Consider the following 24975-nt stretch of genomic DNA (forward strand, 5'->3'; position numbering starts at 1 on the left):
GATATAGCTAACTGAATGGGTACTCTGGTGAACAAAGAGATCACATCAAAAGAGACCAGGCATTCATCATCTTCGAGGCGTACATTTGATATGAGCTTGATGAAGTTTTAGGGGTTGCGCACGTGGGATGCTGTCCTTCGGGTGAGTAGTGATATAATCTGGTTCAAGTATGTGGATAGTGATCGAAGTGGGGAGCATGAAAAGTCTACGATTGGCCGTATGGGGATTCCGGGTTTATGGAGTTTTGGCAAGCCGTAAAAGGCTGGTGCGGACCCGTTCCTGCACATTAATTTTAGATAAAGATTTCGAGAATTTGGGTGGTTTCGGAAAATTTCGACCAGCGTCTTATTCAGTACTGATTGGGTCCTTGTGGTGGGGTCCTTTTTTAATTTTTCGTAGTCTTGGCTGTTAAGGAGGGTGGACGCCTTTTCCTCGTAGTCCTGCATGTTTAACACGATGGTTGAGTTGCCCTTGTCCGCTGGTAGAATTACAATGTCCCCATCTTCCCTCAGTAATCGCAGCGCTCTTATTTCGTCAGACGACAAGTTTCTTTCTCTTCGGCAGTTGTTATTGCACCTTATTATGCCTATTGCTTTTATTCTGAGCGGTTCCCACACTTTAGGGTCCAGCTGCTGGATGCCGCTCTCGAGGGCGGCGACAATCTTGGGCAGGGGGAGGTTATCTGTGGTGACGTTGAATTTATGACCTTTTGCCAAGACTGAAGTCTCTTCTGTTGTGAGTTTTCTCGATGATAAATTCATTACTGTGTGCCTGTCCAACATTCCTGGTTTTTCGGTTTGCTTGATTAAAGAGGAGAGTTTTTTCTTCTGCGTTTCGCGGTGTTTCTTTTTCTCTGAGGACGCAATGGTCTTCGCAAACGAATCAATTGATGAAAAAAGATGGGGTACCTTGTGTTCGAGCTGTCTTCTGGCGAAGAACGCGTCGACTTCTTTCTTCCTAATCACTGTGTGGCACTCGTGTATCCGCGCTGTCACCAGTCTTTGCTGAGCCTTGTTGATGATGTCCTGGCCTTCCGCTGTGTTGATAGGTTGGTGCAGCTAGAGACTTCTGGAGACAGGCAGGGCACCTGTTCTGACAGACAAAATAGGTGGTGGGGGTGGGTCCACCACCTATTTTGTCTGTCTAGAACAGGTGCCCTGCCAAGTGTCTCCGCACCTTACGCTCTCTCCCCCTTCCTCTCCTTTTGTTACGACGGACCTTTTAAAAGCGGCACACCGCCACCTCCGAAGAATACCCCCTGAAGAAGGAGCCGAATGAAACGTCGGGCTAGTAAATTTCCTTATTTGGTTGGAGTCAATCTCTAAGTCTTAATTTTCCCCAACCAGACAGGTAATTCTGTTGAAATGTTTAGCTTCAACATCTATGGTTACACCTATATGATGAGAGGTGTCTGTAAAAGTTCCAAACCAAGTCATTGGTGGCTTGGGGTGATACCCACGTCCAGTTTTCTGCCTGGTGTTTCCCAAAGCCCATGTTGCTGAAAAAGTTTCCGCAAAATATTTTTTTTTCTTTCGTTGATTATGCTTATTCTCAATGTGGTTTGCACATTTAGATAGAAAATAAACATTTCTGGGGGGTATTTATACGTCTCATCTCTAAAGGGGCCCTGAACCACTTTTTGTCAAAGTGGCGAAATGCATTTGAAATTAAAATAGGCTGTTTCAGAAATACTCTGCCGCAAAAAGTACTTCAATGCGTTCAGCAGAAGCGGAGGTATTGACAATCAAACTTCTTCAATGATTTGCACTGTGAAGGCTGCGGCGGAGCGGGGCATTCCCAAAATTCAAATTTTATTTTGGATGTTCACATAGATGCCATCAATTTTAGCGCATACAATGCGCCAAACGTAAGCCAAACGCGGTTGTACTAAGCGAGCCGCAGCGCTCTTAGCCATTGGAATCATTGCGGCACCCCGCGGCGGCCGTGGTATCTACGCTACGAAGCAGACCGCAGCTTCGTGCAACTGTAATGCGTATGCCCAGCGTTTGCTTTGTACGCGACAGGGCTTGAATGCGTGCTCGCGCTCATATGCTGCATTCTGACTGTGGTGCGGACTGGATTTGTCCAACAGCTTGACCGACGGATAGCAGCAGCCACTTTCAACTAGCGCGTTTGAAACGCAATCAATAAAGTCTGCCAAAGCGTCTAACCAGGAGCGGCCAGGAGTCAGGGCGCGCTGGCAAGCGTGCGTGCGTGTGGTCTGACCTTAAGCTTCGCGTGGTTCGAAGCTAGTAGAGCATTCAAAACTAGTCGGCCCAACGTCTACGACACTGATAAGCATGGTGGACAAAGTTTAATTCCTACACGCGCGGCTGCGGCTGAGCGTGAGCAGACGATGGTCGGCTTCGTCCGAAAGTACATAATAATTATAGAAATTCAAAAGCAGATGTCCGCTTAGTTCAGCCTGTTATTAAATTTCGTCATTAAGTATAAACAGTAACAATAGGAAGAAACGCACTGATCCAAACACCCTTCTTGATTGACGTCAGCTATTGGCCAATAGCACGGACTCTTTCACTTTGTGAAAGCAAAGTGCATTCACTTTGCTTTCTGTTTATGTATTACATTAAACATTGAGTGCAGTAGTTCCTTCAGACAAAAACATCTGCCGTACCATACAAAAAACACCTATTTTCCCCATGGTAGGGAAAGAGTTAAAGAGCCTTAGTTGGTCAATATAAATCCGGAATCCTCATAATTGTAATCCCTCTTAATCAGGTCGTGGTGGCTCGTAAAACCTCATCAGTTTATTTTTTTAAATATGCTCAATAATGAAACATTGTTTACACTAATCGTACTTGCGCAAATCCTCGCTTGCCTCACGGCCTGCCAGAGACAACGTATCTCATATATCAGGTGCTCTCTGAGGCCTTTTGCCAGCATTATGTTTATTTTCAGCATGCTAAGTGGACTCATAGGACCATTAAACGTAAGTTTGTTTCTGCAGACGAGGCGGGCCCATCTGGAACGTACTGTAAAGAACCGCTCCTGTTCTAGACATTGGACGTCGCACAAACGCTTGTGAAAACAGTGTTGTCCATTTCTCCTCTCTTTCTACCTGTACTGCCTTGAAGTGTACAAGTTGTTTTGGTGGGTCTATAGTAGTTAAAAAAGGAGACTAGGGCCGTACCGAAAAGGCGCGATTACAGCTTGTGCGGCACTGCATCGCGGTGCCGCCTCTGCAGTAGCCCCTCGCTTGCAGAGTAGCATGTAGGTGAATACATCTATGCACGCACGCACGCATCCACCCACACATACACGCACACACACATTGAACACATTGAAAGAAACAAACTGGCTCATTTGGAGCGCGAACTACTAGAACAAAAGCAAAGGCACGAGAGGAGACAAGAGTCGGAGCTGACTGGCAACTGAACGTTTATTCGAAAGGTTAGAAACTTTAAAAACGCGATATGTCATACGTCATCAAAAGAGCAGGTAAAAAAAAAAACTAAAAATTCGCCAACAATTACAAAACTCCCTAATGCGAAATTTGAACGCAGCTTTATACATGTTTTCATTTCGCGATATATTGGCTGGCGCGGACAATCTGTCTCGTGCAGCACGTTGCAAATGGAGAGAAGTGTGGCGCGACTGCCTCGGCTAATCTGGAGATAGCAAGAGTCAGCACGTGGGTGACGCGCGGGCGCGATTCACAGCAGCCGCCGCCGACATACCTACCAGACGACGCGCGCTACTATGGCGCCATCCCATAATCATTGTTGCCGCACTACGCTTGTCTTCTCACCCTTTCGCCATACCCGCCTCCTCCGTTTTCCTCCTTGCGTCTTTTATCTCCAACATAAATTAAGTTGAACATCCGCAAATTTAACTGGAACATTAATTGAAAACTGCAGAAGGTTATGGCCACTACAGCCGTCAGTTTGCAAGACAGGACTTTTGGTATGCGGAAATGTGGTCAGAATAAGATCCAAAATATTCGAGCTATCTTGATGAGATTGAAGTTTAGACAGAAGTCGATGAAGGTGAGACCAGTCAATATCTGGATAATTAAAATCTACATATACATAAACGTTGTTAGTAGGAAAGTGATTTAGAGCACTGGTATATACCTTTATGAAGCTCCTGCACGAAAACAACAGTCGGATACAGATACGCGATAGCATGCGCTTATCAATAACCTCCCAGATAAGGTGGAACAGGCGACCCAGACTACAAGTGTAAATTAAGTTAGCGTCAACAAGGAAGGATCTTACGGCGCTTTTTTTTTTTTTTGAACACCAGTATATCACGCCGCCACCGTGGTTATGTACAGAATAACAGCGGCATCTGGCATACTGATTAGAATTATAAAATAGCTCGGAGTCAAATACATCGGAGTGTAGCCATGTCTTGGTTAGTACTAGAACGTTGGAGTTACTATCAAGATATGATTCGAGCTGGTCGTTCTTTAAAAACAGACTGCGAATGTTAGTAAATGATACCGAAAGTTGCTATACTAGAACTGTTAGTTGTGATTCCCAATTTATCGGAACATATAAGGCACTAACTTTTTTTTTCAGAAGTGGCCCAGCCTTTTTTTTATTCGTGTGTAATTACAAAGAATAACAACTTAAACCACCGCATTTTGTTCTCAGCTTCTCAAACAAGCGCACGAAGTTGATGTTCACTGAATTTTAGGGCGGCGTTCAGCACCGAATAGCTATTTGGCAGATTGGACTACAACATTAGAAGAACTTTCATTGATGTAAGTGCTATTATCGATGCGAAATTTTTCTATAGCGAGTTTCAAAGGTCGATTCCGTTGTTTAGCGAATTCGATCAAGCTTCTGCTTGATTGTCGTGTAGCTAGTGAAAAACCCTCTCGAATAGAGCATACAGTATCTTTTAAATTTTTCGCACCGGCCAACATTGCTTGTTTATCTTTTAAGAGTGTGAGCGTAGCAATTATTGGCCTACATTTATATTAAGCTTGTTTTCCAACCGATGCACGCGCTAAAACTGGGAACTGTTAGTTATGATTCCTAATTTATCGGAACATAAGGTACTAACTTTTTTCTCAGAAGTGGCCCAGCCTTCTTTTTCGTCGTCTGGAATTCCAAAGAATAACAAATTACAACACCGCATTTTGTTCTTAGCTTCTCAGACAAGCTCTTGCTTGTCTTTCAACCCTTTAATTTCATTTAATATAATTTACTAGGTGGCTTCCACCCTATGCACAGTAACGCTTCCAGACAAATGGTCTCCGTGGGGCATGCTATGAATTGCCGACCGCTAGTTGAGGCTGTTCTAAAATTTCGTTTTACTACACCTACTTGCCAGCTCTAGCTGTGGCGACGAGGCGCGCGATAGGCATTGTTTCACTTCGGACAGTCCCGAAGTGGCGAACGTGCTGGACACGTAACTCATCCAGCACCCCCTGAGACAAAGAACGAAGAGGATTGGGTATCACACCCTTCCGCGGCGAGACCGACCAGAGGGTATATACGCAAAGCTGCCTGGAGACAGCTTGCCGGCCGTCTTCGAAGCGCCCTGCACTCGGAATGGCCGGGGCTCAGCGGTTCCACCGGAAGTAGGTGTTCGGCTTCCTGCAGGTCCTGGCGCTTCCGCACCAACGCAGCTCGTGCAGCGGCGGGCAGGGAGCGGCACCTCTGGCCGGATAGCGCAGGATCCGCCGATGGCGCCGCGACTGGCCCAGGCCGCAGGTCTGGCTGCAGGCCGACCACGCCGACCAGCCCGACACCTGGCACGACGAAGAGCCTGCGCAGCACCGCACGCGGTCCACTCTGCATACACACACACTCGCGACCACTTCACGCCTCAGCCATGCAGCCATATTAATTTTCCTTTTTACCCGTGGTAGCCTGTATTACTTTTGTTAACATCGAAAAGTATCGACTCGTCTTAGTGACGGCGACGTTTGTCGTAAAAAAACTCTTCATCCCGGCCCTGCGAAAGAGGATGTTGAAAACCACCACTAGAACTGCTGAGGGGCTACGCAATGCTTTCTGGCTTTAGAGTAATGGTGGTAGTGCTATTTTAGAGTAATGATAGGAATGGGAGTAATGTTAATTTTGACAGCACGCCGCCGCCCATAGCGGTGCTGCAATAACATTGAAATCAGTTGCTAGTCTGGTAATTTCATATACGAAAGGCTAGAGACGTCACTCCCCGTGTCGCAAGCTGGCGTCGCCGCGGCAGCTTGCGCAACAGTAATCTTTACCGGTAAACGCATGCAGGGAGCGCTATGTGCTTCGCATTGTTATCAGAAGCGCCTTATCATTCTCCTAAAACGCTTGTTTTTTTTTGTTTTTTTTTTCTTTACTTTTTGCTTGCGAAAGCAAGTCGACGGTGGCGCCCCTCGAAAGCCCCCCTTTTAAACTTTCAGGCCGGGCCGAATGTGGTTCGGATGCTTGTTTTGAGCTTGTTCTTTATTGAAACGTATGCTGTTTTGTATCTTGTATGCGTGATTCCAAAGGATATATGCACTGTTCGCTTCACTTTGCTGAGAGCTTGTAGCCTCTGCCTATTTTTTGCATGGCTTACGGGTGTGTAAGTGCTTACGGGGGTATGAGTCATTGATGATGATAGTTTTCTGTCGATGGACGCGAGAAAACATCCCGGGATCCTAGCCATAGACAGCTTCGCTGTAAAACTCATGCGCATGAGTGATAGTGGCAGTAAAGGCAGAAGGGTGAAAGGAGTGGCATACGGCGATAACGCGGGAGCACGTGATAGCCAGAAGCAGTTCGCTTACGAGGCGAGAGAACGGAGCAAGCACAGAAGATACAAGCTTCGTTCGGACGCATTTTTTCAAGATGATCCATTGAACCATCCATCCTTGCTGGTGAAGCTGGCCCAACTCCGCACCGACCCTTGCCAGGCTCGACCCGCTGGCGTTCATACGTGACCCCGACAACCGGACTTCAGCCCAACGTATATCCCGACTCTGCCCGACTTTGACGGGTGCTAGTGAATATAGCTACAATGAACTAGCGACACAGGGTTTCCGGAGATATGCACGTATATACCGAAAGGCGCGACGTCGGGCGGGGCGCTCGACATCGCGCGTGCGTGCGTGCGTGTGTGTGTTGCACACACATCTATAGCTTCCATATATAGTGGGAACTCAAGTGGACGCTCCTTCAATCAGCAGGCAACAAAGAACTGCTACCGCGCCTTTACCCAGCGCAGAGTGAATGCGGAGCGAAAACATCCACGGATATTACTTTCTCGTAGTAATGGGCGCAGTAACCTTAAACATTGGTGAATTGAGAAGACGAGAAGCCAAATGCCGAGAACGTGCTTTCTGGGAGACGTCATAATTTCTCACAATTCGCGACCCCTCCGTAGATTCTACTATTTATGTGGGACCTATCGGAGCGCCGATTTAGCAAGTTTGTTACCGTTGGGGTAACAGAGTTCTAACTAGCGTACAAGAGATGTGGTACTGCACTTATGGCAACATATGTTACCGATGGGTTATAAAGTGTAAGGGCGCCAAGATGACGCCCTGGAGACGAAACGCATCACCCCAACCAGCAGATGAAAAAAAAAAAAAAAAAAGGGGGGGGGGGGGGGGTCAACGCTGTGAAGGTGATTGGTGAACGAAGCTGTGGCATCACCTGATCCGATAGACCAAAGTGGCGCAGCCTTGAACGATTGAGCAATGCACTACATGGAACGATTGACGGCGAGACAATTAAATGCACTGTACCAATACTTTATTTATTTGAAACGATATTGATAACTGCTTTGTGATCGCTGTGGTAAACACTGAGGTTTTCCGTTCCTATTTTAGAGAAATTCTTAGCTAAAGATAAATCTATACACGACCTGTGCACAGTGGTTGACTGACTTGGATTGGTGAAGCACATGCATGAGACCAAAATCTTTCATCACGAACTGGATAAACTATTTCTTGTCTGGTTTTGAAATGTCTACATTGAAGTCTCCAACTATGATCACCGGCGTGACGTGATCAAATTTTACCCTATAGAAGTGAGTAGTACTCGTGTTCACGCTGCTCGTCGGGAGTTCTAACTATGCGTGACCTTCCCATAGCGCTATCACAACACAAATTAAATCAGTTTCTAGGCGGGTTCTTTTGTTACATATGAAAGTGTAGTGACGTACGTCACTCCCTGCTTCGTATGCTAAAGTTGCGCTTCCCGGCAATTGCAGCTTTTGCAACCGTAATCTTTACCAGGAAACACATGTAGCGAACGCTCCGTGCTTCTCTTTGTTCGAACGCGCCTTATGATCTATCATGAGATTTTGACACTTGTTTTGTGGTTTTCTTAATTTAAACTGGGGCCTGTCTTGCATGCGTAATTCCAATGAAGATATGCACTTTTCGGTTCAATTCGTGGAGTGGTTATCTGTCGACTGTTCCGTCGACGGAGACGAAAAAATCCTGCTTCGCTGTAAAATGAAGAAGTGGTTTGGTGTTCATTGGAGACATTCTACCGCCAGACGATTATTCTCATGGAAGGAAATATGTTTTCCTTCCAAGCTCCATCTTGGCTGCATGGTTAAGGCGCGTTGGCATCGCGTTGGCTTTTAAAGACATGTCGGTTTGACAATGGGTACATCCCACTTTGATAAGCAACGAATACGAGAACGGTTTTTTTCTGCTAGTGTCGATATACCGTTCCGTCAACAAACTGCACTGAGTGATAAGCGTGAAACAGGCGGAGAAATCTCGAGAATTGTGTTCAAAACGACCAATCTCATCCCGTTACCGTCTGCTCGTCATAACACCTATAATGACCAGCGGGGGCATTCGCAAGCGTCAGAAGACACGATGTATCTTGCTAAAGTTACTGGACCCATTGGTATCCGCCGTTTCAGAACTTTTGCCGGGCGGATGGCAGCACATTTCAAGGCGGCACAGTGCGTGGCCGATGCCGTAGATAGAGCGCGCATTTCCAAGATTTGTACCCGGAAAATTTTCCATTGGCTCTTGTACAACTGTGGTAAACTGACCATCTGGCAAGCGGTGTGGATGAAAGAACCAAACTCGCTGGTTCTACACACAATCTAGACGCCTGGGCGCGACGAACTGTATGTATATACAGTTCGTCGCGCCCAGGCGTCTAGATTGTGTGTAACCGCCGGTTGTATAACCGGCGGTTACCACCTTTATCTTTTCACTTCTCAAAACTTGGCGCACTCTTCAGGTATACAGAGACCACAGACAACGCGACCCGGCTAGCCTTCGGCCTTGTAATGAACAAAACCAGAGAAGGCAGTCTGAATTGTTTGACTTGAGGCTTGGCAGCGCGCCCGCAGAAGGCTCCGCAGTCAGCAGAATGTTTGACAGGGGGTGCCGTCGGTGACGCGTGCGGGGTCGCGCACAAGTAGCTTCAATTTGTCCATTTGACGGGCTGACCCTGTGTTGCTTTTGTTTTCGCTGCTCGCCGGAAATTTGACTGCGGTCACGACGAAGCCGCCGGCTTGCGACGACGCACTGGGCATAAGGCGCGTCATGAAAACAAAATTGAGCAGGAACCGGAGATGGCCGAGCTCGCGGTGCATGGCTTTTGTACGCGCCGCTTCTGGCAGTTGATTGGCGTGGAAAACACGCGCGTATTCTTGATGAGACGACTCAGCACAAACTAAACTGTTTGCGCCAGGCGACCTGGTTCGAGAGCAGACGGCCTGACCTGCTGCAAAAGAAGGCGAGGCGGGGCGCCACTTATATATTTCTCGCACGCGGTTTGCGTGCACGTGGCGACTCGCTGGCACTCGAAGATACTGCAATCGTTACCTGCTGTCGGTGGCTCAAGATGATATATGTATTTCTATACTGCTGAGCACGATGTTCCGAGTTTAATTCCCGGCAGCGGTCGACTATCGCATTCCGCCGGGAACGGAACGCAAAAGCGCTTGTGGTAATTAAAGCACCACAAGTGGTCTACACTAATTCGGAGCCCTAACGGAATCTCACATAGACCCTTGCTTCGGAACGTTGAACACTATCAGCCATTAACCAGTATCAATTAGGGATGTGTCAGTGCTCTAATCTGAGAAATCAAAGTGGAGCCGCGTGGAACCCTATAGGGCACCGCACGGGGCGGGATTATACAAGGCTTCCAAGCTGCATAGCAACGGTTCACGCGCAAGAAACCGTATTGCGGCGTGCTGAACGTACATAATAATCCGACGCTGAGGAGTCAGCTGAGCCCTAAAAGTATACTCCCAAGAAGTGATTATCCCCAAGGAACAGTATAAAATGGCGTACGCGAGTGAAGCTGTGATAGCATCTCTGTGTATGGCGGGGAGGCGTTTTGGCAAGACGCTGACTCACGATCTCAAGTTCCTGCCACCTTCGCTAAAGCCGTCGTCGATTACCCTCTGTCGGACGTGCCCTCACGTTGCCCGTCGAACAGAAATTCAACTTTTTGTCGGTTTTTTACGTCCCTGCGGTTCGCGAGTGCGACCAGCTCGGGGCAGCTATATGTTCTTTATACGCAAAAGCCGCTGCATTCGCCTATTTACGTAAATAATTAACAGAGTGCTGCCACTCCTACGTCAAAAAAAAAAAAAAAAGGCGAAGCATCGATTGCGATAGCAAATTACTAGACAGCTATACGAAGTAAGGATAGTAGCTTTATCGGCCGTATAAACTTGTAAACATTCGCTTACTAACTAAAGTAACAAGCATGGTGTCACGCGCGCACAAGCAAACATGAACACATCTCACTCGATGACCACGGAAACTCGCTGTCAATACGCTGGAGTGAGGAAGCGCGGTAACAGCAGCGAGCGAATTGAACTTAGTGCTGCCTGTCGAACAACGCGAGCCCTCGGCGCACCCATAATCTGTACTCATCGCAGATCGTACATCGCAGATCGTATGGGCCCGCGCGGCCGCCCCATACGTAGCAGCAGCAGCAGCGAGGGTGAGCCGCCATCGTCGGCTCACCCTCGCACGCTTTTACTCGCACATACAGCATACGGCACGCGGCGACGATGTTATCGCCCTTGGACTTTATACGGAACACCGCGGCGACGGCAGAGATGCGCCTGGAGCACGGTGTAAGAGTATATATCTTACACCGTGGCCTGGAGTGTCCATAATAAAAAGGCCTCTTGGGCCGGTATTTTGTAGCGATGCGTCATGTTTTATTCTATACTAGTCTTATCATCCACCGCTCACGGCCGGCTGATCCCGTTGATAACGTGAGCGGACCATCGCTTCGACCACTGATCAAGCGCGAAAAGCGCGAAAAGGCATCAGCATCGGAAAGGCATCGCTACAAAATACCGGCCCTGTGCTCCGGCGCGCCATTGCAATTACCGCTGTCCGTCGGTGGTTTGCCCGTGGTACTGCTGGGTTCCGCAGAAGGTGCGGGGGTGCTGAGCATCGTTTCCGATGCCGCCGGTGCTGCAGTCTCCCTGTGACCGTGTGGCTGGTCGGCCAAGGCGTCCCCGTGCAAGGCGTACTCGTGCAGCTTGCGGAACTGGAAGACGCCGATGCGCGGCAGATTCTCGAGGTGCGAGTAGTGGAACGAGGCTCCCGGGTGGCTGGGCGAGCGGGCCGTGATGCGCGAGACGTTCTCTGCCGGCTGGGCGGCCCAGCGCGGTGCAGTGAACGTCAGGCCCCTGTCGGTGCCGGCGTCTAGTGGATGCGCGTCCACCAGCAAAAGGTCGCGCCAGCGGCCTCCCTCGCACAGCTCGAGTCCGTCGACGCCCACGAACCAGTCCGGGCTGGGAACCAGTCGCGACATGACCGACACCTGTGGAGAGACTCACGAGTTGCGTAAAGGAGAGCGCCACCAGTGAACAGTGTCCGTCATTGCCACGGATATCAGGGCCTATAGTCAAGCTGTTCAAACCAGCTTTTTACTCAAGCATCCATTTCCAATTTGTATTTTGGAAAGAATAAAGTGATTTAGCAGGGTGTCAAAATTAATGTGGAGTCCGCCTCTGTGGCGCGGCTCATAATCCGATCGTGGTTTTGGCACGTACAGCCCCATAGTTCAATTAAAGTTTAACAATTCTGCCACGATGCGATGTGCCATGTGAGGCAATGATACTGCTCAACGCTCTCAGAGATGATGAACAATGGCACACAACGCCTCCAAGCAAACACGTCTCCCTGTGTGTTCTGTGTACTACGCAGACAAACAACATTGGTGCACGCAAGGTAACGTTTAACATCAACTCACCACTCTCGTATTGCACTAAACGCTGAACAAACTACACATTACACTTACATCGATTCCCACAGTGCGTGGGATCCACATATTTTCCTCGATCGATCGCTCTCGGAGATACTTTCACTTTTGAGTGGCGTCACGTCCAGCAATATGCTACATTAAAATGCCGGATAGTCTGTCCTCACAGACTACGCGTCTTGAAACTGATATACTCAAATGTGATCCAATAATATGAGAATATCTAAAGAGAATTAATGTTTCACAAGTTCATGCTTATCGCGCGAAGGATAACGATTTTTCATTTCTCTTATCACCCGTCGCTCCGAGAGGCCGATTCGGGGGACAAAGACGGCGCGGCGACCTCCTGGCCAGTGACGAAAGGCAAAATAATGAAAAATGATATGAATCTTAACAAAATACGTGCAACAGCTCTGGCTTTACATATGACGAACTCAAACGGGGTTTATTATGGGCTTTACGCGGCGTGGCGTGCCCCCGTATCTGTATGTCAGGCAGCACCGAACCATCCTTTTCCGTCGAGGGTTTCTTCCGCGACGACGAACATCTGCGCGCCGGTGCTGTTTCCGAATTACTTAAATCGTGGTTAAACGTGCCCAAACTGCACAGCGCGTGTTATGAGGGACGCCGTAGTGAATGTCTTCGGTATAATTTGGACCACTCTTTATCGTGTACACAAAGCAGCCGTTGCGGATGACCCCATAGCCCGGCGCGTATCTGTCGAGCGGGTTTGCGCGATCGTGGATGCACTCTCGCGCTGCAGCGATGCTTCTGCCTCGAACGAAACCCAACTGCGTCGTGAGTTAAGCATGTTTCAGCAAACGGACCCCGCTCGTAAAAAAGTGCACATGAGACCGCAGTCAGAAGGCTTTTAGAAGCGTCGCTTTTTAATGGCGAAGCACCTTAGGGTCGAGGCTTGTCCGTCCGTCCACGTTGTCCGTGCTCACGGCCAACGTTGGCCGCGCCGTAGCCATAGCAACCAGGAGGGCGGCGCGCGCATGCGCTCGCGGTCTCCTCCTCGCCAGCTCCTAGCTCACTTCCCGACTCCCGCTTCTCTTCTCTCCGCGGCGGGCTCTCTCGATGCCCACGCAAAAGACGTCGAACGAGATCCCATAATAACGAAAGCAGACGTCCTTTGCTTTACCGAAACGTGGAACGCGAGACCGCACATCAATGGATTCTTCCCCATCGTCTGCACAGAAGAAGCAGAGCGTTCGGCGGGTGGTGTTGGGATGTACGTGAAATTGCCAGAGACCGCGGTGTACCTACCAATAACGAGCCAATCTCACAACGGCGAACACGCTGTAATAAAGCTATCCGACGGAACCGTCGTCATGACAGTGTACTTGGCCCCGAATCTCTCCCGAGGCAACATAGAAAAGTACATCGATCTAGCCATGCGCGAATACGAAACAAAGTACAAGAACAACCCCTTCGTTCGTACTTGTCGGAGACTTTAACGTAGACATCACGGACAGCGACTGGCTTGTGTAGTATATGACGTCTCGATACGCTCTACGATGCATTTCGTATGACTGGAACAACCAACAACCACCAGGGGAACGTGCATAGACCTTGTCTTTGCCAACTTCAGGCTAGATCCGATCGAAGAACCATTGGCTCTACATTTCACGGACCACAAAGCAGTGATAATGAAGGGACAACGGAATCCAGAACTCAACACGACATACTGTACACACGCGTTGTCACTCATTTACATGCGCGAGCGGGCAATGTTACGGTAAGAACGATCCCCAGTGCTTCGTGGAGATGCGTGATTTTTTTTTTTTTTTTTTTTCAAAGCGCGCCGCTGGGCCGCCGAAGTGTATACTGACCCTGGAGTGGCGTGCGTCGGCGAAGAAGGCAGCGTTGGATGCTCCGCTGCCCTTGACGATGGCTGGCCCGTGGAAAACGTCCAGCACGCCGCCGAAGCCCTGCGCAAGCTGGCTGCTCAGCCGGCCCACGTGCCCGTGCTCGGCGAACTGGCGCACGCCCTCGCTCGCCAAGCGACCCTCGCGCCAAACGTGCACACTGGCGTTGTGGCTCACACCTGCAAACATTTATGCGGGTGCTTGTCCTATATTGAACTCCTCCAGTTTCCAGACCCAAAACATCGCCGGGGCCGTGACAGAAGCCCCTGCGGGAGGCTCGGGGTTAAAACGTGCTCGCAAAGCTCGATACGCGAGCGCTTCTGCTTTCCGCTTCCGTGGTAATATAGTGAGTGGTTCAGAGAGAGGAAGAAGATGCTATTTTCTGCTACCCCGATGGGAGCACGGCTCAGCATCATGGTAATGCAGCCGCCGGGAATGGAACTCGTGAACTCGTGCTCAGCCACCGCGACGGGTTAGGGCACGAGAACTCTCGAAAGTGGGGCTATGAATGGGACAAGCCGCTCTCTCACAAGAGGAGTTGACAGAACTTTAGCCTTGCAATATCGGTGTAGAACAGTTCTCGCGCTCGCATGAAGCCTTTGAACGCCAATATGTAGCGTTCAAAAGATTCCATCATACCTCCCTCCTCCTTCATCGCCATTTTTCCCCCCTTTTCAGAAGAAACCTAAGCGCGGCATGCAGCGCCATGCAGATTTGTTCTAGATATGCTATGCACACGAATGTATCGTTTTCGAGTTGAAACGGAACGCGGGCTTCTCGGCTTAGCCTCCGCGCGTCACGTTTCATCAGAGTCGCAATGCACACTGCATGCCCGTGCCATTTATGTGCCGTTATTCTGCCGTTGTGGTATTCTATACGACGATATGCTGAGCTAGTACATTCCACGGAACTTTTATAAAAAGGCAAACGCTGGCATCGGTTTTGTTTACAACTTTATATATTTTCGTTTATAATTTTATATTTTTATATGTGTTATATTTATTGCCACAAGACTTAATGTTGAAGCGTGTAGAAGAGACCATTGATCGCTTTGGTGCCTTTAATTTTAAAAACAGTGTTGGGCTACCTGTGGGTGACTTCTTAGACTAATTTTTTTTTTAATTGCGCTCGACGTACGTTAGTTGGGAGGACTGTCTTTACCTGCAAAAGCAAGGTGTGTGTATTCATCTGTGTCTTGCCGCCACATTGATTTGGTTTTTGCGCCGCAGGACAAACGCCTTTCAGTCGCCTTAATTGGAATGTGTTGTTTTAAAAGTTTTTGATTAGTCGAACACTTACGGGTCTCAATTGACCGCGTCACCATGTTGTAGAGTGAAGACGCGCAAAACATACTAACCATCTTCCGAGAATGTTTATTTACGCTGAAAATCACGCATGAAATGGTCGCTGATGCACGTTCAGTCAACCCCTGTTAGTTCGACTCTTGCGGGACCGCAAGTCTTGGTCGAATTATCCAAGAGGTTGAAGCGTTGCTTACGTCTCTTCTATGTTCGTCTCTCGTTTTACGCGCTTCTATTTGATGATAAGGAAAAAAAAACAACTATAGCTCGAATTTACGCCCTAGTATGCTGGTTTTATACGCAATGCCTCACAACTTCAAGTGTACCAGAGAGCTGGAAGAACGCCAACATTATACTAATCCATAAGAAGGGAGACGTTAAAGAATTGAAGAATTATAGACCCATTAGCTTGCTTTCAGTACTGTATAAAATATTCACCAAGGTAATTTCCAATAGAATCAGGGCAACACTTGACTTCAGCCAACCAAGAGAACAGGCTGGCTTCAGGAAGGAATATTCTACGATGGATCACATCCATGTCATCAATCAGGTAATCGAGAAATCTGCGGAGTACAATCAACCTCTCTATATATGGCTTTCATAGATTATGAAAAGGCATTTGATTCAGTAGAAATGCCAGCAGTCATAGAGGCATTGCGTAATCAAGCAGTACAGGAGGCATACGTGAATATCTTAGCAAACATCTACAAGGATTCCACAGCTACCTTGGTTCTCCACAAGAAAAGTAGAAAGTTACCTATCAAGAAAGGGGTCAGGCAAGGAGACACAATCTCTCCAATGCTATTCACTGCATGCTTAGAAGAAGTATTCAAGCTCTTAGACTGGGAAGGCTTAGGAGTGAGGATCAACGGCGAATATCTAAGCAACCTTCGGTTTGCAGATGACATTGTCCTATTCAGCAACAATGGAGACGAATTACAGCAAATGATTGAGGACCTTAATCGCGAAAGTGTAAGAATTGGGTTGAAGATGAATATGCAGAAGACAAAGATAATGTTCAATAGCCTGGCAAGTGAAAAAGAATTCAGCATCGCCAGTCAGCCTCTAGAGACTGTAAAGGAGTACGTTTATCTAGGTCAATTACTCACAGGGGACCCTGATCACGAGAAAGAAATTTACAGAAGAATAAAATTGGGTTGGAGTGCATACGGCAGGCATTACCAAATCCTGACTGGGAGCTTACCACTGTCGTTGAAAAGAAAAGTGTACAATCATTGCATTCTACCGGTGCTAACATATGGGGCAGAAACTTGGAGGTTAACAAAGAAGCTTGAGAACAAGTTAAGGACCGCACAAAGAGCGACGGAACGAAAAATCTTAGGACTAACGTTAAGAGACAGGAAGAGAGCGGTGTGGATCAGAGAACAAACGGGTATAGCCGATATTCTAGTTGACATTAAGCGGAAGAAATAGAGCTGGGCAGGCCATGTGATGCGTAGGATGGATAACCGGTGGACCATTAGGGCTACAGAATGGATACCAAGAGAAGGAAAGCGCAGTCGAGGTCGGCAGAAAACCAGATTGGATGATGAAGTTAGGAAATTTGCAGGCGCAAGTTGGAATGCGCTAGCGCAAGACAGGGGTAATTGGAGATCGCAGGGAGAGGCCTTCGTCCTGCAGTGGACATAAAATATATGATGATGATGATGATGATGATGATGATGATGATGATGATGATGATGATGATGATGATGATGGTTTTATAGCCCTGCCACACTTCTGAGCATGTATGCTTCATATAAAGCCCATGCAAACAGACTGCAGTGTGGACCATGTACTAACACAAGTCATTATCAAGCATGCTTGACTTCTCCTAAATCAATTCATGCTTGTCGCTTCGATCGCAATTAAAAAACTTCGATGCAGACCTAGTTCAATAAGGATCGAAGTTGCCTGTGTGATAGGGTATTTGTGTTGTGAACATGCGTAATACCCAGAATTGTACACGTTACAGAAAAAAAGTAACCGGTGCCCATTATAATTACTTCTTTCAAAAATGTAATTGATGACGGTTACCAATTACTGCCCATGGAAGTAGCTGAGCAATTACTATAGAGTAATTGATTACTTTATAGCGTTACTTTCCTGCCCATTTTATAGCATTACTTTCCTGCCCATTCGTTCCCAAGGTTTGCGACTAAATGCATGTCTTCCAGTAACTTTTGAGCTCCAGTGCATAAAAAGCAGTTTTATAGAGTCAGTGGAACAACGATGCATATTTACCGCAATTTTCACTGTGGATATCTCAAAACTAGTGCTATTTACAAAATTAGTTCCAAGTGGAAGTGCCTTGTGTATATGTGTATTGAAATATGTGCCCTAAAGTATAATTAAGTGATAAGTTGATTAGTGAAACTTTGTTAATTAGCCAGTTATGCATTTCGATTTGCACTCCAAGTAATGTCCTCCTTTTCGAGTGATCCAGATTAATAAGCAGATTTGTGCCACAAGTGATTTTAAAAATTCAGTTAATGCTAAAATGAAACACCTGGATATCTAACAGATAGAAACATAGGCGTTTAAACTGTCTATATCTGAGAGGTGATAGACTGCGCTAAGCGAAGAAGAATTGAGTAGCAGCTCTTAGCGCTTATGAAGGCCCCATAAAGGCGCTTCTAAGAGAGAGAGGGAGAAATGTATTATAAGAGAAAAACTCAGAGATCGGACTTTCAAGAGAGGTATACAAATATGCAGCCTGACATGTTCAGGTGATCGAGGCGTAGCTGCAGGACATCATTAAAGTAATCGTCAAATTACAAAATTACCACGAAATGTCATTTATTACAAGCAATTAATTCCATGTAATTCGTTACTGACACGCCTGATAATACACCTGTCACACGGACACATATTCGAATGTACTGAAGTCAGTACAGATCGAACTCGAGTACTTTCAAACACGTTTGACTCGGAACCTTCTTCTCTCGATTACACATTGTCCTTTCATTGCGCTCGAAAATCTCGACGTCAATCGACTCTGCGCGTGTGACAGGAGCATTATAGTATGGCGAAGGCGGGGCAAGTAACGGTAACAACCCTGAAAGCCTAACGCAGCCTCAAAACAGTAAAGAGCGCGAGCGAGTGATTTATTTGGATGGAATTGGAAATGCTGGCAACTACTATATCGCTGGCTTTTGCACAAACAATAAATTGTCCAATGATCAAAGATAACATGACGTGATTTGAAAAGAGGTTCTGGCAATTATAGGGGCATTTCGTAAGCGCGCATATAAACCGTCAATATATATATATATATATATATATATATATATATATAGTGCCACATTGTTGATGTTATATATATATATATATATATATATATATAACATCAACAATTAATGTGGCACATTCTGCAATAAAACACAAATCAATCAATCTATTCAATCGAATAATACAAAATAAATAAATAAACACATACACACAAGGACATGCTAAGTATTACTACATGGATGCAATATCATTTTCATTAAAGGAGGTTATTAGGGCTTTTAGAGCAGATTGCTGTCACGACGCGGACGTTACTCCTGACGCAAACAACTTTTCCACACTGAAAGGGGGATAATCAAGTCGATTCATTACTCACGTTTTGCCTGCTCAAACTTAGGGACGTGTGTGAGAACGTGAAAGCTACCTGTATACACCACTTCCGGCCTGAGACGATGAATGAGTCTGTGTCACGGCCAACAGCAGCAGATATATGAAACTGCATGCCGATGTGGATCAACTGTAGACAAAAGACTTCATAGAATCGGCATCTAATCGCGAAACCTTAGTTACAGGCTTGCATAATTGCTTTGTTCTCATTTTAGCATATATTATGGGGTTTCACGTGCCAAAACCACGATCTGATTATGAGGCACGCCATAGATGGGGAACTCCGGAATAATTTGGACCACCTGGGGTTCTAGATTAACGTGGACCTAAATCAAAGTACACGAGTGTTTTCGCGTTTCGCTCCCATCGAAATGCGGCCGCCGAGGCCGGGATTCGATCCCGTGACCTCGTGCTTAGGAGCCCAACACCCTGAAGTTGGCGCACCAGCTTCACGTGACGTCATGAATTTAAACAGCGTTTAACCGGGTCTAGTTAACTAGTTAGCGACGGATAAGGATGACGTACCATCGTAAAGGAACCAACGCCTCAGCCTAGCAAGTTCTCAGAGCTGTTCCGAAGCTAAAACGGGCAAAAGAAGATAATTTTTTTTAAGTCCGTGACGTCACGATGACGTATCGGCGCATGTTTCAGCACGAAATCCAATTAAAATGAGGTATGGCCTCCTTTTTCTCCAGCAACAATCGAGCGTTTTCCACCAGTCGAATGAAAATATATGGTTTTGAAAGAACACTTAGCAGATGTCGAGTGTTCGATTCCCAGCCGCACTTTCATGGGGACGGAATTCAAAAATGCAACTGTACTGTGCATTAGGTGGATGCACGTTAAAAAAAAAAAAAAAAAAAAAAAAAAAAAAAGAAATCACAGGTGGTCGAAATTAACCCGGAGTCTTTCACCACTGCGTCCCTGATAACGCACAGTGCAGTTTCAGGATGTTAAACTCCATAATGTACTTTAAGGAGTTCTTAATGAGACTAAATTAATGTTGTGGCCTTTACATACATAGCGTCCACTTAACATCATCACCACATCTGCTTTTGCCGCGGCAGCCCGGTGCAGTGTCGCCACGTGGAGGCCATCAGGGGCTTTGTGACCAGTCGCGGGGTGGTCGTAGGCGGCCTCGGAACGAACGCTGCCGTCATCGCCGCTGATGCAATGGCACCAAGGGCGCCGCCGGCGATGACGCGCGCGCATGGTGCCGGGGGTGAGTCCCGTTGTTACAACCCGTCTCTCTGTTTCCTTTCTTTTTTTTTTTTTTTCTCTGCCCATATAATGTTGCGAACCGAAGGTGCCGGACAGAGAAAGTGGATTAGCGATTAACCGCGCACCAAATTAGACATACCAAATTCGACCTTTTTGCAAAGCACGCGACGAGTCGATGAGGAGACATTTGGCACGGACAAACCCAGAATTAATTTGCTTTTTTTTTTTTTTTTAAAGCGGAGACATGCCACGCGCGACCCAAGATCCGACCGTCAAAATTAAATTTTATATATCGCGTCAGCTAGGTGTGGGAGAAGTACCGTTCAGAAATTAATTGCCTAGCCCAATATTTATCTGAAAAAAGAAAGAATGAAAAGAAAAGGTTACTAGTTATATGACTAGTTACCTGTAATTTTATAAGCTTACCTGTAATTTTTGTATGGCGCTACTGCTTTACACTGTTTGAAAACTCCCGAAACGATCTTGCACTATATAATCTTTCCACTCAGTTTACACTGCAGTTTGACAGAAGAGACAGAAGTTCGAGCGAGTAACTTGGTCAATATTCATCTTTGGGAAAATAATTTAGAAACCACGTAAGCCCTCACCAAGTCCACGAGATTGCCGACAATTTCAGCCTCGCGAGAACTGATCTCGGAAATGGCGGAAAGAACAAGGTTTAGATTTAGTATACCGTTTTCGATCAACGACGTCAACGCCCTCAATTTAATCAAACACATGAAATTTTCGGGTTTTACGTCTCGAAACCACGCTCTGATTATGAGGCACGCCGGATATTGTGGCGGACTCCGGATTAATTTTGACCACCTGCGGCTTTCTGACGCGCACCTAAATATATAGTACACGAGCGTTTTCACCTACATCGAAACGCGGCCGCCAGGAACGGGATTGAACCCTCGACATAGCGCCCTCAATTTGGTGGCCCTCCATTGAACGCACATAGATAATCACGCTTACATATATTCAACGTATTGCAGCGTATATTCCAGTTTCGAAGTAAGAGTCGCACCTTACATGACGGAAAAACGGGACATGATAGAGCGGACAGGAGAAGTGCTTTGTTCAGTCTGCTCTTTCAACTATACCATTTTTCGTGTTGTTTCTTCCGTCATGAAGATTTATACTAACAAGCGCGGTCGTTTTTTCAATATATCGCGTCCTTATTTGCAAAAGCGGTTCGTTAACAGCAAATCGCTTTAAGCGCCTTTAGCAGAATTGATCGTCGCATCATGCAAACGTTCTCGCTCATACCGCACCCCAACATTATAACTTCGCCTTTTCTGCTCTGCTGCAAGTTTATCCGAAGTGGTGTCGCTCTATGAAGATTAGCTGGCAACAGGAAACTGCCCGTTCTTGTAAGACTGTAGAATCTGTCGTATTTTATGCTTCGTCTCGCAATTATTCAAGAGTTCAAGGTCTTCGTCGGAAAGATAATTTTACGTGCAGGGCGTTTACAGCCGTTATTTTTTTTTTTTTCTACCGCGCGTTAGTTGATGCAGAAAAAAAAAATATCGCTTATACCAGATAACCCCATTGATGAGCTGACCTGATCGAAACTATATATTTTTCCTCATGCAAACCGTATATCCTTCCCCGATGCCGCAACTCGAATGCAGTTCACAGTGGGAAACAAATTTTGAAACATCACGGATTGATCGCCCCTATTTTTTTCCCCCAAAGAATGCATCTCAGCCGGTATCGAACACTTGCGAAAATGAAGCTTCATCCAACTGGGCCACAAAATCACGTATGAAGTGCAAGCAAAGCGAATGCAGGACAGGCAGAGAGGATAACAGAGAGTAAAGAAGATAACTGCTTAAGCGCACTGCACGACAGGCTGTATGTGACACAGCAAATCTCACTGGCACATTTCACTTCCTCCAACTATAACATTGTTTAGTATATGCCACCTTCTTCTGCACACCATTTTCTTTAGTTCAAATGAAAGTTCTCTTGAAGGATCCCATTCGGAAAGCTTGCCCGGAACTCGACTCTTGAAGTTGTCCTTTCATTCGGCTCTACCGCTCTGCGTTTTAACCACAAGAATGCTTTGTGGAGCCATTTTAGACTTCCTGAGCGAGACAGGAAGAATTGCATGCTGAATTCTGTATGTTATCCTATTCTCGCTTTTCTTTACATTAATATATTTAGTTATCCTCATTCAATACATACCTGTATCGGGTAACTCCTCATTTCAAAATTTTCACTTATTTATTTCGGTGAATAAGATATTCGTCAAAATCCCTTTTACATGTTTGACCTGTTCTGGCGCTCGCTATCCTTGGCCGATTACCCCAAGTGGTTTGCACCATTACAATGAGGATCAACCAACCAACCGAGGCGTATATATATATATATATATATATATTTTTTTTCGTGGCCCACTGCCAGTTCTTCCGACAGTGATATTGCACCAAACAGTGCAAGTATTGCCTTGATAATGTGCTACCTATCACGCGGCTGCTGCTTTGCACTTTGAACGAAACAGCATTCGAACGAAGCACTCTGAACGAAACAGCGTGCATAATAGTTAGCGGACCCGTTACGATGTAAATGCAAGCACTGGAATAATATTTCTACCATAGAATGCCTAGCGTGCACGTACCGTTTATGAAGTATTTAGTTACCCTGCTGTTTAAGATTACAGATGCCGGGTGCGAACAAAACGCGACCGTGTATTTTGCACTGGGGATCAAAACGTGACGCGGGTAACTGCAACGTTTAGTCGCCAGACGAAGACGCAATGGCAAGTTGTACGTGCATGTGCGGATTTCTCGATTTGTGCCGACGCCGATGTTGCAGCACAACCTCGTTCTACAGAATTCAGCTGCGATTCCCTCGCTATAAACGGTTAGTTAGAACATAGCCATACAGTTAAGGCACGCAGAGCTCAAGTGTGTACATAGCCATAATTTCGTAACATATATACGTAAATGATAGTCTTGGATGCTGTTCACATATACGAAGCTCTTGCTACATTACGTTATCTTTATATGGCTAATTTCCAAACGTATTGTTCTCTCTAAAAGCACTACCGCCTATATCTGATTTTTGGCAGGGCGAAACTTCCCTTAAACGACAGCGCTACCCTGAGGCAATAAAACGTTGATACAAAATGTGTAATTGCATGTCATGGTTGATCTCATAACTTAATGTGCTGTTTTGCTCCCCGATAGTATCAGCCTGGCCAATAATGCCAATAACGCCTGGCCAATAATATATATATATATATATATATATATATATATGTGTGTGTGTGTGTGTGTGTGTGTGTGTGTGTGTGTGTGTGTGTGTGTGTGTGTGTGTGTGTGTGTGTGTGTGTGTGTGTGTGTGTGTGTGTGTGTGTGTGTGTGTGTGTGTGTATTTATGTATGTATGCGTGTATGTATGTCTACAGGCGATCTCAAGCGTTCTAAAAGTGCTCCTTTCACAAGAGCAGGTTGCCGCGAACCCTATGGTGCACGGCCGGTGAACGTCCGCTCGTGCACATACCGATGGGAATGGCCGCTGTGGGCCACACGCGTCATTATTCATTATGCGTACGCACCGAAGAGCTGCGACCACTGGGCGGGCGGCCTCCACTGCGGGTAGTGCTTGGGGAAGCGGCTGGCCGTCCAGGCGGTGGCCAGGGTGACGCGGTACTGGGCCAGGCCCCGGCAGGCCTCGTAGCACCGCGGCCCGAACACCAGCAGCAGGAGCGCGAACCGCAGTGCGGGCGGAGGAGAAACTGCGCGCCGCTGCGCCATGGCCTGCACTCGTCTGTCTGCCTTCGGCGGCCGACCGCGCCTCCTTATATATATACGCGGGCGCGGCGCGCGCGCCGTTCGGTACGATGCCGACGGACGCCTCGGAGCCACGGAGGCTTGACGCGGTATCTTGCGCATGAAAAGGCGTGCTTTGCGGGTACGTCGGCAGCGCGCACATCGGCTCAGAGATGGATGCCGCACTGCGGACCCGCGTTGAAGGGATTCCCAAAGTAACCATAATAACTTTATTATAGTAACTATAATAAAGTCGGAACAGAGGTGCCGAAGAGAGAATTCAATGGAAATTTTGCGTAAGGAGGCGAAACGGCGGCAGGAGAAAAGACAACGGTCAATTGTTTTTATTCAAAAGAAGCAAAGGTTAGAGATCGAGATATGGGTAGAAATGTATATATGGACTGGACTCTATACAGTGGAAGCTGGTCAATGTCACTTCACATTGACGAGGAAGGCATTGAGGGACGTTACGCGGAAAATGTAAATCGACCGAACACAGTGGGGCGGACAATCCGCGGTCGCGTGCACAGCAAGGGGTCCCGCGGACAGGCACGAAATCGCTATATGCTGCAAAACCCCGTGCAGAAGATTACCAGTTTTGTAGCATTTAAATAACTGCTTTACGAAAGCTTCCCTTCATTCCAACATGCATATTGGATCTGCATATTTTTTTACAGTACTGAACAGCGTGCGTTTATCTCCCCGCTCGCGGATAGCAACATGGCCGCCGGGCTGAGCGGTCGGTAGCACGTCACCTCGGCTCCACAACATTTGCCCGTTCTGACCAGTCCACCTCGCTATCGCCCAGGCACTGTGCCGGAGATTCGAGCCCTCATCGGCGGGACACTTAAGACTCCACTCTCAACTGGTAGGGCCATCCCACCTCCTCCTATCGGTTCGAGAAGAACGAAGCAGGCGCCGACCCGCTAAGCCTCGCAAGTAGGCCTAGCTCGCACTCCGCGAGCGATGACCTGCTAGGCCTCGGGACGTGGCTCCTTAACCCCACGGATACACCACCT

General features: G+C 47.1%; 1 protein-coding gene across 1 annotated transcript; it reads right to left on the reverse strand.

The window, feature by feature from the left end:
* Nucleotides 1–3382: 3382 nt before the first annotated feature.
* Nucleotides 3383–23943, reverse strand: LOC119460766 (spondin-2). The gene is made up of 4 exons (XM_037721853.2): nt 23743–23943; nt 14003–14217; nt 11288–11726; nt 3383–5742 (listed from the first exon to the last, which is right to left on the reverse strand). The coding sequence occupies exons 1-4, from the start codon at nt 23939–23941 to the stop codon at nt 5537–5539; spliced, it is 1059 nt and encodes a 352-aa protein (XP_037577781.1). The 5' UTR covers nt 23942–23943; the 3' UTR covers nt 3383–5536.
* Nucleotides 23944–24975: the final 1032 nt, after the last annotated feature.

The sequence above is a fragment of the Dermacentor silvarum genome, chromosome 1 (genome assembly GCF_013339745.2).
Source record: "Dermacentor silvarum isolate Dsil-2018 chromosome 1, BIME_Dsil_1.4, whole genome shotgun sequence".
Lineage (NCBI taxonomy): Eukaryota > Metazoa > Arthropoda > Arachnida > Ixodida > Ixodidae > Dermacentor > Dermacentor silvarum.

Bases quoted from the DNA above. Each gene is read 5' to 3' on its own strand.
- LOC119460766 (XM_037721853.2), bottom strand. From the start codon at position 23,941: ATGGCGCAGCGGCGCGCAGTTTCTCCTCCGCCCGCACTGCGGTTCGCG. The intron at 14,218-23,742 runs GTGCGTACGCAT...AAATGTTTGCAG, and splicing joins CCAGTGGTCGCAGCTCTTCG to GTGTGAGCCACAACGCCAGT. The intron at 5,743-11,287 runs GTAATTGCAATG...GGTGCTGCGCAG, and splicing joins CAAACCACCGACGGACAGCG to GCTCTTCGTCGTGCCAGGTG.